Raw genomic sequence first — 17,871 nt, 5'->3', positions numbered from 1 at the left:
TGTCATCTCTCACCCTGTCTCTCGGAGCTTGTAATATTGTCTTCGATTCCTGGTAAATGGAGACACTGATAACAGCACAAGCAAAAGTGACGCACTAAGAAAACAGGGCTGGCGCTGACAGCAGCAAACTAGGCGACCACTTCGGGCACCTCCTTTGTGCCTGGTCACGCAGTACGTGTGCATCTACAACTGGTCCTCAGCTACAGCTGCTAGAACGCTCCTCGAGGAAACAGGCTGAGGTATGTAGCTGGATCAAAAGCACTCAGAGGGCTTAGTGTACGAGCCTGGACCAGCTAAGCCCAGATACCAGGCGGCCCTGCCTGGGGGCACAGAAGGCGACAGAGACGGGACAGGGACCCGCGAGGACGCCGCGTCTGCGGGAAGGGTTCCAGCCTTGCAGGATCTCGGCTGGCACTGCCCAACATCTCCTGACCATCGCGGCGCTAAGCCTCACCTGCCACCCGCCCCTGGGGCTGGGGAAGGGGTCACCGGCGACCGCGACCCGGGTCCGGGGACGTTGACAGCCCGGAAGTAGAGAAGAGCATCCGGCCCACCCACTCCCGCGGTTAGTGCGCCTGCGCGTGCCCGTACTCAGTGCCTGCCCCGGCCCGGAAGCCAGAGGCTCAGTGCATTTCCGGTTCCTCTGCGGTGGACAGGGCAGGGGCGGCGCAGAGGGAAATCACTTGCCCTGGGGTGTTTTCGACACTTGAGCTAGTAGCGAACATGTGGCAGGAATGGCAGGTGGAAGAGAGACGATTAGGCGATTGTTGCGATTAGGCGATTGTTTTGCCCAACGGTCTGTAGAAATACTGATTTCTAAGAATTTTTCTTTGTACTTTTTTTTTTGGTACCGGGGATCGAACTCGGAATCTTGCGCTTGCGCGGCAGGCGCCGGAACCACTGTTCTTTGTACTTTTGTTTTCTACCTTTCCCACCATGCATCTGTAGTATTATGTAGTCACACTGATGATAAAGATGGTATAATGGTTGGGGATGGACTTAATCCACGAGTATGAAGACCACTCTCTTAGCTCCACAAGCTTATCTTGGCAAAGGTTGATTAGGAGTCTGGTGTCAAGGGCTCTGCATATTTGATTTATGTAATCTCAGGTCTTCTCATTCACTCAATTAATGTTCAATGAACCTTAGTTCTAAGCCTTTCATGGTATTAGGCACTGGGTAAACTAAGAAAAACAGACCCAGCCCTTTCTGTCATGAGGTAAGGTTGGAGAAGTGCCTGCCTGGTTTTGGAGTCCAAGGGGAACTAGGCCAGTGAAGGGGCTTCAAGTTAGGATGTGGATTCTGTCGTCAGCTAGCATAGATCCCTTGTTTTTAGTAAGAATGGAAATTAAAATTCAAGCCCAAATTTACCGAAAAAAAAAACCTTTAGGAAGTAAAATAAAATGGTAACTTAAGACTTTAGCTGACAAAGATCAGGCTGAGCCTCCTCAAAGGAAAGTAGGAAAAGACTCCAGCTAAGCAGCTGGAAGGGCAGTCTGATGAAGAAGATCTGCAAAGGCAGGAGGCTAGTTTATAAGTATTAGCTGCTGGGCTGGGGTCTGGTTGATCTTTATTACTGTCCTGATTTTCTAGCCCTAGAATCCTCATGGATTGAAGGGCGGTTCCCTTCTCATGAAATGATTGTGTTTACTGAAGTGGGTTTCATTCATTCGGATTTTTGCTTTTCCAGGAATCCAGGTGATCACAGGCTTAAAACAATGGCTAGAGACTTCTTCAGTATTTGAATGTCCTTGTAAATCCTTTAACTTGGTGTCCTCCATCTTGAAGGATGGTAAGATCATGTAATTTCAAGGCTAATCAAACTATGTTTTGGCAACTTTTACATAGACCTTCTCTAAATACTTAACATACCTATCTATGCAGAGCTGAGAAGGGATTTGACCCAAAGATTTATTCTAACAAAGGATACAAAATGAAGATCAAGCTTTGTTTTACTTGAGTTAGGTATTGCACATTTATAGGCCCAAGTGAAGAGTCAAGGTTTTTAGCAGAATCACTTTTAAGTCCCTGACTGCCTTAGGAAAAAACACAAATCAAGCCTTTGATGAATAACAAGCTATGGACCTAAAAGTCTGTCTGCTTCCCTGTCCCTATGGTGGTCTCTGTCATGGTTCGGTTACCGCACAGTTGCCTTCCTGTGTCCCACAGTCACTAACCAAAGTAAGGCGGGCATTCTGGGAGCGCTCCCTGTGAGGGGCGACCTCTGCCGAAGCCTTCAGTCCCTAGGTACCTCAGGGTACTTGTGGTCTTCCCAGCCACTGAGACTCAGGCTGGAACAATGCCATCTATAAAATGGAGGTGCAAAAGCTTGTCCATAAGGGCGGAGCGAAGACTGAGGGTAACGACATGGTCCAGGGCGGCCGGCCATTCTTTCCAGGGATGAGGTGCAGGGAAGGCTATGAGGCATAGATATCTGCGCTGTGCTTCAGCATACCGCCTTCTACCAGAACCTAGAGCCTTAGCGCCGCCTCCCGCCAAGTCCCTCACTGTTTCCTTCCATCCGGACTCTTCTAACCAGAAGCTGCCATAACTGAGAGCCCGGATGAAAGGCTAAGTGGGCACGCACTTGAGCCTTGCGCTGCTGTCATTGGCCGCTCGCAAGGAACATACTGATGACGATAACAAAAACAGGAAGCGAGTCCTACGGAAGCTGGCTTGGGCCGAAAACAAGGGACTCAGAGTCTGTGGCCGCAGCCCGGCAATGAATGGACGCTGCGATAGCGCCCACCAGATGGGACGCGCAGGCTCTAGCGAGGATCGGAGCGCCTGAGCCGCAGGCTGTTCATTTTCCGCACCATGGAGGACGATGCGCCGGTGATCTACGGCCTGGAGTTCCAGGTGGGCTGTGAGAGGGCGGTAGATATGCCCATTCTACCCCTGACGGCGCGGAGGGACCCACGGTGACTTACGGCGCTGGTCTTCTCCCGATGGCTGATCTCAGCGGGGGAAACTGAGGCTTCCTGGGCGAATTGGGTGCAGGGTGGGGCCGCGCGAGGTCCTTGGGCCGGTCCTGGGAGCAGCAGGTGGGCAGGACGGTTCCTCCCTCCTCCCATCTGCCCTAGGCAGCTCACTCCAGGGGCATGGGGATGTGGGTGTCCACTTCTTTCCGAGAATTGGAGTTCCCGAAGGCAGCACCTGGGTTTGGTTTTTTAAAAGGTTTTGCTGTAATTTGCTGTAACGCCTGTAATCTCAGCACTTGGGAGACTGGAGCAGGAGTATCGCCATGAGTTCCAGGCCAGCTTGGGCTACATAGTGAGTTTAAGGCCAGTCTGAATGACAAAGCGAGACCCTTGGCTCACACAGACACAAAGTTTAATGTTGAAAAAGTTTTAAATACACCTAAGATTTATGGAGATCCACCAGAAGTTCTTGTGTTCCTTTTCCTTAACTTTCCCTAACGCCAATATGGTACATAATCACAGTACAGTGTATTATAAAGCTTAGATTAACACTGGCACAATACTACTTAGGTCACCAGCTTTATTCAGATTTCACTTGTTTTCCCACCACTATCCTATTTCTCTTTCATCCTAACTTCTCCAGTACCTGTTCACCATGGCTGTCAGGTAGTAAGTGCTCAACAAATGATTAAAGGCAGAATGAATCCTGTGGTGTAGGGAGTGGAATGGCAGTGCCCTTGGCAGTTTGGTGTAGGTAATACCCTTGGCAGTTTGGAAGTGCAGGAAGAAAGCTGGTGTGGGTAGAATTGACAGGGAGGGGGAGTGAAGATGGGAAGGTAGGCAGGTGTGGATTGTGCAGGGCCGGTGAGAAACCTGTGTTGGTTCTGATCTGTTCAGGTAGCTTTTGAGAACCTGTTGTGCTTATGGTACACAGGGACAGAGAGAGAGACAGAGAGAGAGAGAGAGAGAGAGAGAGAGAGAGAGAGAGAGAGAGAGAGAGAAACAGACATTGCTGCATGAAGTACTTGGTGCATAATTAAGTGGGGCAGTGTGTGTCACAGCCATAAAAGATCTCAACTTTACAGCAGCTTATGGTGAGAAAGCATTAGTTATTGAAAGCATCGGTGCTGCTTGGATTCCTGAAGTTGAAGTGCTGGCTCTACTACTCAGTAACTGTGCATGCTTGGGCCTGAGTTTCCTTGCCAATAAAATGGAAAACTCAGCATCTACCCCGTGGCTGTTGTGAGCATTAAATGAGTTACAGTGCGTGGCACTGCTGTGAGTATAAATTGTGCTATGAGGTTGGATAGGTGGCCTTGTCACGCCCACAGGCCAGATATCCCAAGCAGCAGTTACTGGGCACTGACCTGTGTGTCTGACACTGCTCAGCAGGAGACTGACACAGATTGTTTGGATAGGAAAGTGCTGAGCAGGTGAGTGTTTGGTGTTAAGTGAAGTTCTTAGGAGCTAGGTTAATTCATCCTAAGGAAGGCTTTTCTAACTGCTGTGATTACTTGTAAATGGGGCAGACAGCACTGGAAGTTAGTGGCAAGTGTTTAGGACAGAGACTGCTCAAGGCACAGCCAAGTCAACTGAGAGTGAAGGCACAAATGTTCATTGAGGAACTGCTGTGTGTGGATCACTGTGTGGGGGCCAAACGGACGCTGACCTCTTGAGAGGGAGGACTGTGTCAAACATCTCTATCAGGGAGTGAGGCACAAACCTGGCTCCACCGTGCTTTTTTTTTTTTTTTTTTTTGTACCGGGGATCGAACTTGGGACCTTGTGCTTTTGAGGCAGGCACCAGAACCACTGAGCTAAATCCCCAGCCTCCACCGTGCTTTTTAAAGGTCCATTTCCGATTTGCTTATTAAAATGGTTTCCTGCTTCCCTTTTTAAAAATATGTCTTTTCTTGTGTGAGACTGAACAAGATGGTTCCAAATTTATAGTGCTTTTCTACAGCTGCGTTGGCTCTGCTCTCTCTGAAATAGAAGATCTGTTTAGACACCCTCCCTGCTTGCTTGGCCTCAGTCATTTCCAGTAGTTTGAATGCCTGTTCATTGTCATCTGCCTTCCGAGTTGCTCTTCTTTTTTGGGATGGCCACTGGCTCCATTTACTTATTTTTGGTTTTTTCCTATTGTACAGCAATGGCATTTAATTCTGCCTTCTGTCTAAAGTTGAGCTGGAGGGTGAATATTGAGAAATGTTAACTTGTTGTTGTAGCCTAGCCAGCATTTTTGATACTTAATCATGGACTGGCTTTCCTTTTGATCTTTTGGAGTCTTTGCCTGCTCTTTTTGTGAGAATCTACATTTCTTTTCTTTTCTTTTTTATCTTTTTAAATCTTTTTTTTTTGAGACAGGGTCTTGCTGTGTAGTCCAGGCTGGCCTTGAACTCACAGCAATCCTCCTGTCTCAGCCTCCCAAGTGCTAGGCTTATAGGCATGTGCTATCACACTTGACTGAGAGTCTGCATTTCTTTACGGCAGGGATTATGCCTCATGGCTCTTGGGCACCTCCACAGCACGTACTATGCTACTACAGAAGGGCCACCACAGGCACAGTCAGCTCTTTGTCAATGACTTGAAGCATAGAAGTCTTTTAATGTTAAGTAATTATTGTGTTCCAGATGAATTCTCTTCTGGGCCCTTTTTTTGGTTGACTCTCGTGCTTGTGTCATCTGGGGTGATGCTGTGCGTGCTCTTGCATTCGAAGCTCTTTGTCTTGTAGCCTGAAGGTGGGAGCTCTCCATGGCCTTCTCTCTACCAGTTTGGGTTCCAGCTCATGGAGCAGCTGGGGCTGTGTCTCACAGGGCAGCTGCCCTCTTCCTTGCCAGAGTCAGTTCTTCCTGAGCCAGATGTTTAAGTCAGAATGTGGCCCATATCATGCCCCCAGCTTTTTGTATACGTATGCACATTTTTGGTAGAAGGTGTCTAGATTCACAAGGTTTTTTAGTTTTGAAGCTGAAGATGCTGTCCGTGTACGTCTGCAGGAGAGGCTGCAGGAGTAGTACCCATGGGGCCTTGAGGCACCTTGAAAGGCTGAACAAACATCTATTCCCAGAGCTATAGCAAGTTGACACATATTTAGTGGCTTAAAATAACACAGTTTCACAGTTCTCTAGGTCAGGAGCCTAACATGGGCCTCACTAGGCTGCAGTCAAGGCCTCAGGAGTCTTCGTTCCTTAGAGGAGGCTCCAGGGAGAATCTGTGTCCTGCCTTAGCTGCCCTTGGGCTCCTGGCTGTTGTGATCCATCTCCAGAGCCAGCCGTGGCTGCCTGAGACTCTGTCATGCTATCACCTCTGATTCTCTATATTTTGTTGTCATTTCTCTCTCTCTGACTGCAGCCAGGAAATGTTTTCTGACTTCAAGGACCCATGTGATTAAATAGTCCAGGGTAATCTCTCCATCTCAGGCACCTTCCCTTGATTACACCTGCACAGTCCTCTCACTATGTATGTGAATTTATCCACAGGTTCTGGGGATGAGGACATGGGCATGTTAGTGGGCCATTACTGTGCCTTTCACAGGGGCACATGGGGACTTGACAAGGGTCTAGTTAATGGTTACACGAACAGACAGCTCGGTTTGAATTTACAGGCTCAAAGTACTAATTCAAACTCTAATATCCAGTTGTGTATTTTCTTCTTGATGCCTCAGATTCATCATCTGAAATTCTTACTGTCTTTTAATGATTGAATGTGTTAAGTATAATTACTGTAATTTATGCTGTCGAATATTGTCTGCATCTCATGTTCAGGAAATCCAGCAGCTTCTGAGATTATTGGTTGCTGATAGGTCTCAAGCAGGTCTTGCTCTAGGAATTACCCTCATCCAAACAGAGCTACTTTGCCCAAGATTACACCCTCTCTCAGGGACAGTTTGCATCAAGCAGCTGACTGATGAGGATGGGTGGTGGCTGGCATAAAGACTTCGCCTTCTTGCCTCAATTTTGATGGCTCATCCAGCCCCAGAGCTCCCCACTGGAGTGACCCAAGTTTCTATCACAGTTGTGATGCAATCTGACTTTTCCTACTCAGTGCTGGTTCTTCACCCTCCCATGGATGATGCTCAGGAGCACTGTCCACAAACTCCTGAACGTGTATCTTAGAGTTCGAGGACTTGTGTTCCAAGGAACATGGTCCTTTGACTCCCCCGAAGGTCTCTTTTTGTTGTTTCTTTTGGTTTTTGTCCATATGGTTTTGTCTTATTGTACAATGGGTTATTTTTGCTTGAATGTTAGATTGCATTTGAAAACTTTAGAAACTCTGAATGTTACCTTCCTTCAGAGAACTTAATGCTTCTGTCAGGAGGGTCCCTATCCTAGGAGCAGTGGCCTGCTTAATTTCCTTCACTTAATCTGTTCAGAGGGTCAAGATGATTTAGAGCGTTAGTCTGTGCCAGCTGCTGTGCTTCCAGTTTCCCTTCGCTTCTAGGCTGTAGGCCTACACATTGAGTACTTTCTCTACTCTTTGGTGTTTGTGTCCTAAGTCCCATGAGTCTGTCCAAACTCTCCTTAGCATCAGCCTTTTATCAGACTTTCCCAATTGGCAGATGCCTCTACGCCTCTAGGCGAAGACAGTCAGGTATAGGCCTTTCTTTCAGCTTCCTTCCTCTCCGAGTTCTCTGAAGCCTTGAGAATGGTTCAGAGTATCCCATTTCGTTTTTGTACTTGTCCACTGCAGGGAAGTTTTTAAAAACCACCTACGCTGCCACTGCTGGGAACTATTTCCTGCCATATTCTTTTGTCAAAATATAATCTAACCAATCTTTTACTATTGAAATAATGGTTTTATTTAATAATATAACTATTGTGGTGTGCACAATTTATCTCTATTGTGTGATGTGTGTGCCCATTTGCAGTTCTTGTCCATACAGCTTTGAAGTGGAATTATGTTGGAAGCGTCCGGTTGCCTCAGACCCTGATTGACCCCTTTTCAGTGGTAGCTGGGGGATGTGCTGCTCTCTCTGGCCCCGTGAAGCTGACTTTATAGACGTGTGTGTATTTTCCTTCCCTCCTGCAGGCACGGGCTCTCACACCTCAGACTGCAGAAACAGATGCCATCCGATTTTTGGTTGGGACGCAGTCTCTTAAATATGATAATCAGGTAACTATTTTTGACAAACGTATACATGTTAATTACTGAGCTTATTCTTAGTTTTATAACCATTTTGCTCTTGATTTTTCAGGCAACATTTGAGAGAAAAATTAATGCTGTACAAACAAACTACAACTTTCCATAGATTTAAATTTATCTTTTCAAGCTATTATCCAACTTTGTATAATGATTGTGTGCAATAATTTACATGCACTTTGCTTAACTTCACTTGTGAATTTTGTCACAGTTTTGTGGTCACTAAAAGTTTCACTGTATAAGTGACCAAGACTCAGTTGGGGCCTAGAGGCAGTGGGTGACTCTAGTTGCTCCTAACACTACATCCAGCTGACCCTGGACTAAGTTGCTGTCCTGTCTTCACACACAGCCACCTCTGCCAGGTGACCAGGAGGTGACCCATTTGCCACTCTGGCCACTGGAGTGGACACTCATAAATTTTGGATTCAGTTCATAGCTTGGCACTAACTTTGTAACCTTGAGTAAATGGATTCATCTTGCTAGACTTCATTTTCATCATCATTAAAATGGAAATGAAAACATGCTTTATGCTCCTCCCAGAGAGATTGTGGATACAATGAGGATGTGCGTTATCTGTACCATGACAAAAAATGGTACAGGAGCCTGGTGCTGTGGCTCATGCCTGTAATCCCAGCACTTGGGAGGCCGAGGCAGGAGGATCATGAGTTGAAACCCAGCCTGGACAATTTAACGAGACTCTGTCTCAAAACAAAGATTTTTTAAAAATGGGTGTGGGTGTAGCTCAGTGTGAAGGCCTTGGCTTCAATTGACAGCTAACCCTAAGGCTACCTTTTTCTATCACAAAGGCAGATCTGATTACTTTCTATTTTTGCACTTAGCTGCAGTTTTATAACATGAACTTTTAGGTTCATGACTGGTAGGAGCATGAGTTTCTGACATGTTGGTTGTGCCTTTTTGCTTTTGGGGAAGGGGTGCACCTTTGTTGAGAGTGATGTTTTCATTCATTCATTCAAGAAGTGCTGGTTTTTTTCTATTAATAGAACTCTTCAGTTGCTATTTTTTTGTGTGCTGGGTGCACAAAAATTTACAGATATTTGTGCCCTGAGCTGTGTGTTCAGTGGAATGGTAAAATCAATGTGCAGATGCTGAGAACAAGACTTGTGTACACTGCAGGAGACCAGGCCATGTGGGGCTCAGCCAGAGATGAGGGGCAGGGGTTTAGATCAGAGGTCTTTTATTTGCTTCTGCAGTACTTTTTCCCAGATTTTGTTATATACCGGTAACTTCCATGTTGTTATGTAGGTAATACTGGAGTCGTATTCTTCCCCCTGAGGAGGTCAGGGTGTGCCAGAGACCAGGAGGGCTGGAGTTTGTCCTCTCTCAGCTCTGGTATTTAGAGCCTATTCCCAGGAAGGCTGTGGCTGAAGCTTTACTTGTGGGTTCTTGTGCTCATTTCAGATGGAAATCATGGGTAGGCAAAGTGCAGCTCCCTTAGTGTTAGCAGATTCTGGGGCCTTGAGTTCCAGAATTTCAGCTGTTAGCGTTAGCGGCTCTCCCAGTAGTGGGAGCCAGCGCTTCCTGGGAGCTCTCTGGAGCTTTTGCAGCAGCAGCACCAGTAGCTCCCAGCAATTCCGTTAATCTCCATTGCTCCTGCTGTTCTCCTTCAATGTTACCACTCTCAGTGCATCCAGTCAGCCTTCTCTGAGAGGCTTTGTTAGGACTTACACTGGGCTGAAAAGGAGCAGCGCTTGGGAGGAGGTTCACCTGCCTGACCTGGTGAGAGTGAGGAGCGCTGCTCATATAGACAGGAGAGGCCCATGCACACACACCTCTCTGGCCTGCTCACTGCATGCTTTCTGCTCGGTCCTGCCATCCTGTGCAGGTGAACAGGCCCACCTGCCCTGCTGTTGTCAAGGAGGGGCTCCTTGTGGACCAGAATGGGGACATCTGAGGCAACTACAGAGGGTGCAGCCGTCCAACAAGGCTGCAGGGCACCCGAACTCTTCCAGAGTGTTGGGCACTTCCCTTTCTTTCCGGGGGAACCTTCTTAGCTTTTCAGCTGTAGCTCTGTGGTTCCATGTTTGCGTTTTGATTAATGATAGCTTTGTTCCTATGTCCCCCATTCCTGGAGGTCCTGTCCTCAGCCACCGTTTGAGTGTCCTGGGTGCTTTGTAAAAATACAGATACCCAGTCCCACTCCCAGCTAAGTGAGTGTTTTTCCCACTTTTCTTCTGTCCCTGCTCTCCCTCCTCTCCTCTTCCTTCATCCTCTCCTGTTCTCTCTGCCCTCTCTGTGCTCTGCCTTTCAGAATAAAGTGATACTGCCTTGGGCCCTTTGAGCATTGCAGGGAAGCCCGGCTTCCTGTGTGACCAATCTGAGGGCCCCAGCCAAGCCACCAAGGCCCCCTTGCCCTCCTTCTGTCTCTGTCTCCCTTCAGGGTGGGCTCTGTCTGCAAGGCCTTGTGTGGTTGGCGTGTCCTGCCACACCTGAGGACTCTTTCACGAGGTCTCTTCAGCTCTCAAGCTGGTCTAAGATGTGACATGCAACATGCCCTCTGGTTCGACCTCCCCTTCAAGACCTTCTTCTTTCAAGAGACTGGCTTAACTCTCAGGTCTGCTGGCATTCCAACAGTAGTTTATTGAGGCTGTGCTCTCTAGGCCTGAGGTCCCTCTGTCCTTCTAATTCTACCTCTGTCAAAGCATTTCATGGCAATACGGGGGCTACAGGGGAGGCTATAAAGTGGAAAAATGTGGAAAGACCTGAAGACTTGCTGAGCTTGGAAATGAAGGTGCAGGGCATTCTTGGGTGAACTAAGCCAGCGGAGGTGTTGCCCCGTGACCTGGCCACTCCTGTGCATCATGCTAAGAGGAGTCTGAAGGAAGACTTGGGCCAGCGGTGCAGCTGTGCAGGGAGCCAGGCTTAATTCTCCCCTGGAGAGGGCAGAGCTGTGTGTGGAGGGCGAGAATGAAGCCCACCCCACTGATGGAGGCAGGGCCAGGCCCCCGACATGGGAGGGGCTCCTCTGACTGGCAGGACGCGGTGGGGACAGGGCAGCAGGTGCATCGGGGCTCCCTCCAGGGGCTCTCCTAACGCTGCAGCGGTGCAGAGGGGCTGTGGTGGAGTGGTGCGTCTAAGTGCATTCTGGTTTCTCCCCTAGTGTTAATGGATTTCTGACAAGTAAGAAATGTGTCAAACACTGAAGGAAAAACTTCCCCAATGACATGAAAATTATTTGTGATTTTGTATGTTACCTTTTAGTCTATGGTCACATGTTACAGTTTTACATAATCGAATGCTTTTTTTATCACTGCTTTCAAAATTGAGTACTCTCATAACATTTTTGGTATTTAGAATCATAATTTTTAAAGCCACATAATATTCTATAATATGTATTTTTGGTTTATTCTTTGTGGCAGATTTGAAGAAATCAAATTACTCTTTCAATTCCAACATTTATATAGTGCTATTTACATATTATAACCTCTTAAAGGTGTTAATATGTATAGCACGTGTGCCAGTGTTACCATAGCTTTCCTGGTATTGGTGAGCACCACTTAAATTAATTAAGTATTAATTGCTATCACATAATTCTCATTTTTAAACATTGAAGTCATTGGTTGTAATAAAGAATGATTTTCCCTTAGCTGTTTGTTACTTGTATCCACGCCAATGAGTTTCTGTCTCCAGGGTGTTGGAGTGTACCCAGAGTGTACAGCTGGATGCAGGCTTATACACTCCTGTGCACACATGCACACACCCTTGCTGCACACTCCCCGGTACCCCCAGCACCCTCTGCCCAGCAGGAGTCACAGGTCTGTGTTATCTGGGATCAAATTAGCAATCCCTGAAGAGTCATTTAATACTTAATTCTTCGTGCATTTTTAAACATGTAACAATGGCCACGGTAGACGTGGTGCGTAAAATGTCCTCACGTTCGGTTGGGCAGAGGGCACAATGCGCACTCACTGAGTAACAAAGCTCTGCGTTTGTTTCTCTAGGTCTTGGGTGTGTGATGTGTGACTCAGAAGCTGCTCATTAGGAAAATTTCCAAACCCACCCTTAACATTGCCCTGGGCTCTGCGGCAGAGAGAAACTGATGATGATTTTAAGGATAACAGCGGTGATTTGTCCCCCAAAGAGAATGCGACAGCACCCCCATCTAGGCTTCTGTTTAAGTCAGGGCAGGTGCTGCCGTGGCCAGCTTCTCAGTGTCCCAGGTTGCTAACAACCTCTTCACTGCAGGTGGGGAGTTAGTTGCAAGAGCTCTTAAGGCTGAGGCGGGTTTGAATTCTACACCAGCAGCGCAGAGCGCCCCCTACAAGGGAAGGGTTGTTTCACACGAAAGTGCTGCGAGCCAGGAAGCAGTGTAGCAGCAGTGTACCCTGGAACACAGGGCTGTCTGAGGGGCAGGGTATGTGCTGTTGGATATCATAGAAACATTTTAAAGATAATACTTAACGTTTGCTTCGATTACAAAAGCAATGCATATTGTTTACAAAAAGATGTGAAAATGCAAGTAAAGCACAAAGGTAAAGGAAAAGTACTTGTAATCCCAGGATCCAGAGACAGCCAGCTGCCTTCCAGTTATTCTTCTGGTTGGCTCTGTATATTTTCTAAAATAAACAAAACCATGGACGTAGCTATGTAAGGTCTTCCTGTTCTCTTCTCCCTGGATGTGTGCTATGGGTATCTTCCCGTGGCATCCGTACCTCCGCAGCACTGTGAGTGGCTGCCTGGCTCCATACTGCGCCGGGCGGGCAGGTGCTATGCTGGTGTCTGGCTCTGAGCATCTCAGTGGTTTCTCCCTGCAGAAATCAGCACCACAGTGACTGTTCCTGGGTAGAGATATTTCTACAGATCCACGGTTGCTTACATTTATTTTTAAAACAATGCTGTGTTCTCATTTATTTGAGTATGGATAAGAGAGTGGATGTGAACATCAGTTCAGTTCCTCTACAGATTACCCAGAAAAGTATGGAAATAGCATATTTAACCTTTTCACTAAGTGACCTTCATTTAACATAGTTGTAATTAATATTATAAAAGAAGTGCTGACTGCCTTGTTTTAAAAAAGAAGTGAAAAATGTACTAAAATACCTTTTGCACCTTAATCACTTCTCACATGACAAGTTCTGCCCACCACAGAGGGGCCCCACATGGTCCAGCCCTGACCCCACTGGACAGCTGTCCCCCACCCCTCCTGTTTTCCCCACAGCCACACAGCTTTGCTGTGTTGCTGGTTTGCACAGATAGCCCTGGACCAGCCTTCACGCCAGCCACAGCTTAGCTCAGAGACAGGTGGGGAAAGAACTTTGGGTGGGTTTTTTTTTGTAAGACTGGGGAGGGCTAGAGGGCAGTATTATGTAGCTCACGATTGTACAGTTGTCTTCTGACTTTAGAGAGGAGTGCAGTAAGAATTATATTGCAGAAGGATATACTGTTGGTGTATTAAGAATAAGCACTAATCCAAGCTGTATCTGTTATGAAATGTGGATTTGATTATTTTCACAATCATGATGTTTGAGATCCTGATGCGTCCTTTTCTTGCATTTGTAGATCCACATCATAGATTTTGATGATGAAAACAACATTATAAATAAGAACGTCCTCCTCCACCAAGCGGGTGAAATCTGGCACATTAGTGCCAGCCCCTCAGACAAAGGGGTGCTGGCTACCTGCTACAATAAAAGTAAGTGTGGCATTTGGTTGGGTAGTTGGGTAGCTAAGGTGTCGCGTGAGATGGAGTTTATATTGCTGATGAATCGGTGTGGGATTTGTAACCCTGACCACCAGTAAAGGGATTGTGGCTCGTAGTGTCACTTGTACATCTGGTGCCCCACACTGTGGCACTTCTGCCGCCTCTGTCAGAGCAGTGTCCCCCCACACTCCCTAGGAAGGGGGTGGCAGCCTTCTCTGCTTGGAGAGGACCCCGAGTTTCCCAATGAGAACAGAGTGGTCCTCTAGCAAAGCGGCACTCAGGCTTTTGGACGAATCTTTGTTGTGACTTACGCAGGTTGGCTCACTCCGTCCTCCTCCAGAATACCATCACCTTGTCTTGTGTCCTTGTTGCAGCATGTCCCTTCAGACCTTTGCCATGTCCAGCTGGCCAGGTGCAGGTCCCAGGTCTTGCTGGCACTCAGGAGAAGGGGTCCCCCAAAGTGATGCTGTCCCTGCATACAGCACGGCCCATGTCCCCAGAGCCCACTGCATCTGCTCAGCGTCCACTGGAGCTGGGGTGCAGAGCAGGCTCCGGTGTCCCCTGTTGTTGGCACGATTCCTCTCCTCTGCCCCACAGGGCCATTTACAGAGGTGCCCGGGCACAGGACAGCAGCTGTGTCATCCATTCGGAAAGGCGGATGGAGGGAAATGAGCCTCGGTCCATGGTGGTTCCAGGTATCCAGTGGGCATTTTCCCTGGAGGTCCTGGGGCATCTCGTAGCCATCCATGTGTCTCCCTTCTTCTTCATGGTAGGGACCACATGTGCCTGGCCTCGTCACTCAACAGCCTGGTCCCTGCCAGAGGAGTTTGGAGGTGTGAGATGCTCTGCTGCGCGGACAACCTTCTGTCCCCGTGGGCCAGGCCGACGGTGTCTGCACACAGATCTCTCCAGAGCCTCGTGGTCCCTGGTGGATGTCGTGGGCACCTGCTCGTGGACAGGAGACCAGGCCCAGGGTGCACCAGGCGTGATGGCAGAGGACCAAGGGTGACCGAGGGTGAATGAGACAGGCGAAGGGGACAGAGTGAGGAATGTTCATTTTGGGGGTGCGTACCAGGGATCAAACTCAGGACCTTGGTGCTTGCAAGGCAGCAGCGGAACCACTGAGCTAAATCCTGGGCCCAAGGGGACAGAGCAAGGATGCAGGTGAAAGGTCAGGGCGAAGCGCGAGGTCCCCGACGCGGTCCCTGCAGGACATCAGGTCCCCCCCTCCCCCTCTCCCTCCCCCTCCCCCTCTCCCTCTCCCTCTCCCTCTCGAGAGGCTCCCGGCCTGCTCGGCCTCAGCCTCTGCCCTGCTGGCGGCTCTGGGGCAGCCTTGCCTCCTTGAGGCTTTCCTAACCGTCACCTCTTCACTGCAGCCTCTGTCGCTCTCCGAGGCTGAGTTCCCAGAGCCATCGGGTTGCTGCTCCTTTTGTTCACCAGCCCTCGTGCTCCTCCTTCTCTGCTGCCCGGAGGAGACCTGCATGAGACTAGCTTCCTGAAGGCTCTGTGTCCTCCCGTGGGGGACAGTCAGTCCCACTGTGACTCCTGCCACCACCGAAGTGCTTCTTGTGGGGCTCACGCTGCAGTCCCAGCTGTGTTCTAGGAAGAGTCTGTTCAGGGCAGTCTGCCTCCTCTGTTCACCTGCTTTTTGTTTTGTTTTTTTGGTACCAGGGATCATACTTAGGACCTTGTGCTTGCGAGGCAGGCAGCGGCACCACTGAGCTAAATCCCCAGCCCTCACCTGCTTTTTTTTTGACACCAACACCCTCAAAGTCTTGCGTCCATCCTGCGTCCTCCTCCGACCTGGGAGTTGGTTACACGGGCATCCATTTCTGCAGCTTTGTGTGCCACATAAAAGTTGGCATGAGCCTGGGGCCTTCATCCGGCCCACTGCTTTACTCCTGGTCTCCAGGGTGACGCACCAATAGATGCCTCTGGTCCGGGTTCTCCCTGGGTCTCAAGGATGCTGAGCTGGTGTCCAGCACGCTGCAGTCTGTCTGCATCCGGAGTCTTCTTGTAGGCTCACTGGTTTTTGGCAAACTTGGCTCCTGAAGTGGGGACCAAGTACCTGGTTTCTTGGTGCTGTCCGCAGGGGCCCCCCTCACAGTGCCCCAGTTGGTGAATGGATATTGGCTTGAGCTGCGGAGTTTGCAATAGAAAACGAGCCTGACCATTGCCATTCTCGTCCCTGGGGTCCACGGTTGCAGTGGATTCTCCCATCCACTTATCCCGAGTCCCCAAACCTCGGGTCAGGGTTTCCAGAGACCGACTCTCCCCACCGGTCTCTGGGGGGCAGCTTGGCCGTTCTTGGCGCCATTTCCCTCCCTGCCAGTCTCTCCGGGGAGCAGGGCAGAGTTGCTCCGCAGCAGTGTGTGTCACTCCCCATGATCAACTTTGTTCCTGCCACAGGGCAGAGCTGAGAGGGCTATGCGCTTGGAGGTGGCTGTTCTCCGGCATGAAGCGCAGAGTTCTGCTCCTTCTGGCTCCAGCCAGTGGGCAGCTGCAGGACTTGGCTGTACCTCCGCTGTGCGAAGCCCTTGGTGGCGTCTTGCCTGGTCTGCTGGAGGGTCTCCAGTGACAGGCACTGTCTTGGGGCCGGCTGCCAACTCTTATGCTCAGATGGCTCCAGATGGGCTTGGAGCTGGAGCCCGGAGCTTGCCCTGCACACCTGAGCACAGAGACACTGAGAGACAGAATGCAGTTGCAGACAGGCGCTAGCGTTCAGCTTGCCCATGTGTCTCGAGCCTTCCATGATGCAGTGTGTTATGTACAAATTCAGTCCAACAGCACCGTAGACTGGAATTGAAGTGCCTTGCTGAAGTTGTCACCTCATTCTACAGATCTTCTTGTAAGGAGCAGCACTGCGCTTTACCCTCTCTTTTCCAGGAGCTTTTTTCTTTGTCAATTTTGTTTTTTATTGGTCCACATTTGTAGTATGTATTGATCACATGCTCGAGGCAGGGTGGTGCCTGGACATAATACAGCTGCATTCTTTCTTCATCCCTTCTCTCCCATCCCTTCTCCTTCCTTCCATTTCTTGGTCTCTTTCCTTTGCACAAAAGATCTCTTTACTTCCTATTATCTATCTTTTATTTTGCTCTTCATTTATGCTTTGGGTTTTCATATAAGAGAAACCATGTGATATTGAAGCTTTTGCATGTGATTTATTTCACTTCACATTATGGTCTCAAGGTGCATCCATTTCCCTACAGATGACCCAAGTTTATCCCTCTTTATGGCAGAGTAGTACTCCATTGTGTGTAAATACCACACTTTCTATATTCATTCATCTGTTGGTGGACATGTGAGCCACTTCCAAGGTTTAGCTGTCAGGAATTGGGTCCGTGACACTCGTTAGCTTGTGCTTTTGAGGAAGCCCCCATTGACTGCTGTTCATGGTGTCCGCATGTGTCTTTGTCCCCTCTCTTTGCAGCTCTGCCTCCTTTCTGCCTTAGTTGGTCTGTGTGATGTTTTGGGTGATGGCAGCAGCTTTACCTGTCCCTGGGCATGTGGCAGCGGGGCAGTCAGTGCATGGGAAGTGGGCCCAGCAGGTGCAGAGTGCACCAGTGTGCTCTGCTTCTTGAGGAGAGCTTGCCTCCCTCCCACCCATGTACCGTGGCCCTTCACGGGGTGCTGAGGTTCTCTTTCTGGCCTCTTTCTTGGAGGGAGGCAGAAGGGGAATGTTCAGAGGGCTCTAGAGAGTGTCTTGAAGTGGAGTCCATTGGAGAGATCAGCTCTTCTGCAGAATCTCAGTGTGGTCGGGGCTGTAAGCCAGGGCTTTAAGTTGTATCATAATTTCAGTCCACAGAATCTCTGCAACTCAGTGGAAGTTTCGGTACTCTCGGACACTCACACTCACACTGGAGTCGGTATCACAATGCCCCTGTAAATCGACATTGAAGTTGAATTGACTCACAACGTGTTTTTCAGTGCAAATAAGCAAAGTTCCCTCTTTACCTACACCATCCTACTCAGGAGGGAAGGGAAATGAAATCAGTAGTCCAGCTGGGCATGGTGGTACTACACCTGTAATGCCAGCACTGAGGAAGCTGAGGCAGGAGTTCAAGGCCAGCCTGGGCTACATAGTAAGTTCCTGTTTCAAAAAACAAAACAAAACAGCAGTAGTCCATCCACACCTTGTGCAGCCACAGAGTCT

The 17,871-nt window shown here is 48.9% G+C and overlaps 2 protein-coding genes across 5 annotated transcripts in view; one reads left to right on the top strand and one right to left on the bottom strand.

Moving 5' to 3' along the window:
- Trappc12 (trafficking protein particle complex subunit 12) overlaps positions 1-586 on the bottom strand; it is a 37,938-nt gene extending 37,352 nt beyond the window's left edge. Inside the window, exon 1 of one of the 2 annotated variants that reach the window (XM_004868335.3) lies at positions 455-586. The gene's annotated coding sequence lies outside the window, so the exon portion shown is untranslated. Of the gene's footprint in view, positions 1-13; positions 203-454 lie in introns of those variants that run through there. The other variant, XM_004868334.3, reaches the window with a different exon arrangement.
- Eipr1 (EARP complex and GARP complex interacting protein 1) overlaps positions 404-17,871 on the top strand; it is a 91,116-nt gene continuing 73,648 nt past the window's right edge. Inside the window, exons 1-3 of one of the 3 annotated variants that reach the window (XM_087199619.1) lie at positions 404-565; positions 7,946-8,029; positions 13,574-13,706. Coding sequence is in view for 2 of the 3 variants with exons in the window: in XM_004868337.4 (XP_004868394.1) it covers positions 2,818-2,859; positions 7,946-8,029; positions 13,574-13,706 (259 nt within the window). In the remaining variant the exon portion in view is untranslated. Of the gene's footprint in view, positions 566-2,466; positions 2,860-7,945; positions 8,030-13,573; positions 13,707-17,871 lie in introns of those variants that run through there. The other 2 variants (XM_004868337.4, XM_021247223.2) reach the window with 2 other exon arrangements.

The sequence above is a fragment of the Heterocephalus glaber genome, unplaced genomic scaffold (genome assembly GCF_053883595.1).
Source record: "Heterocephalus glaber isolate CG9 unplaced genomic scaffold, H.glaber_assembly_v1.0 deba00001724, whole genome shotgun sequence".
Taxonomy (NCBI): Eukaryota; Metazoa; Chordata; class Mammalia; order Rodentia; family Bathyergidae; genus Heterocephalus; species Heterocephalus glaber.
This window is presented reverse-complemented; position numbering and strand designations above follow the sequence as displayed.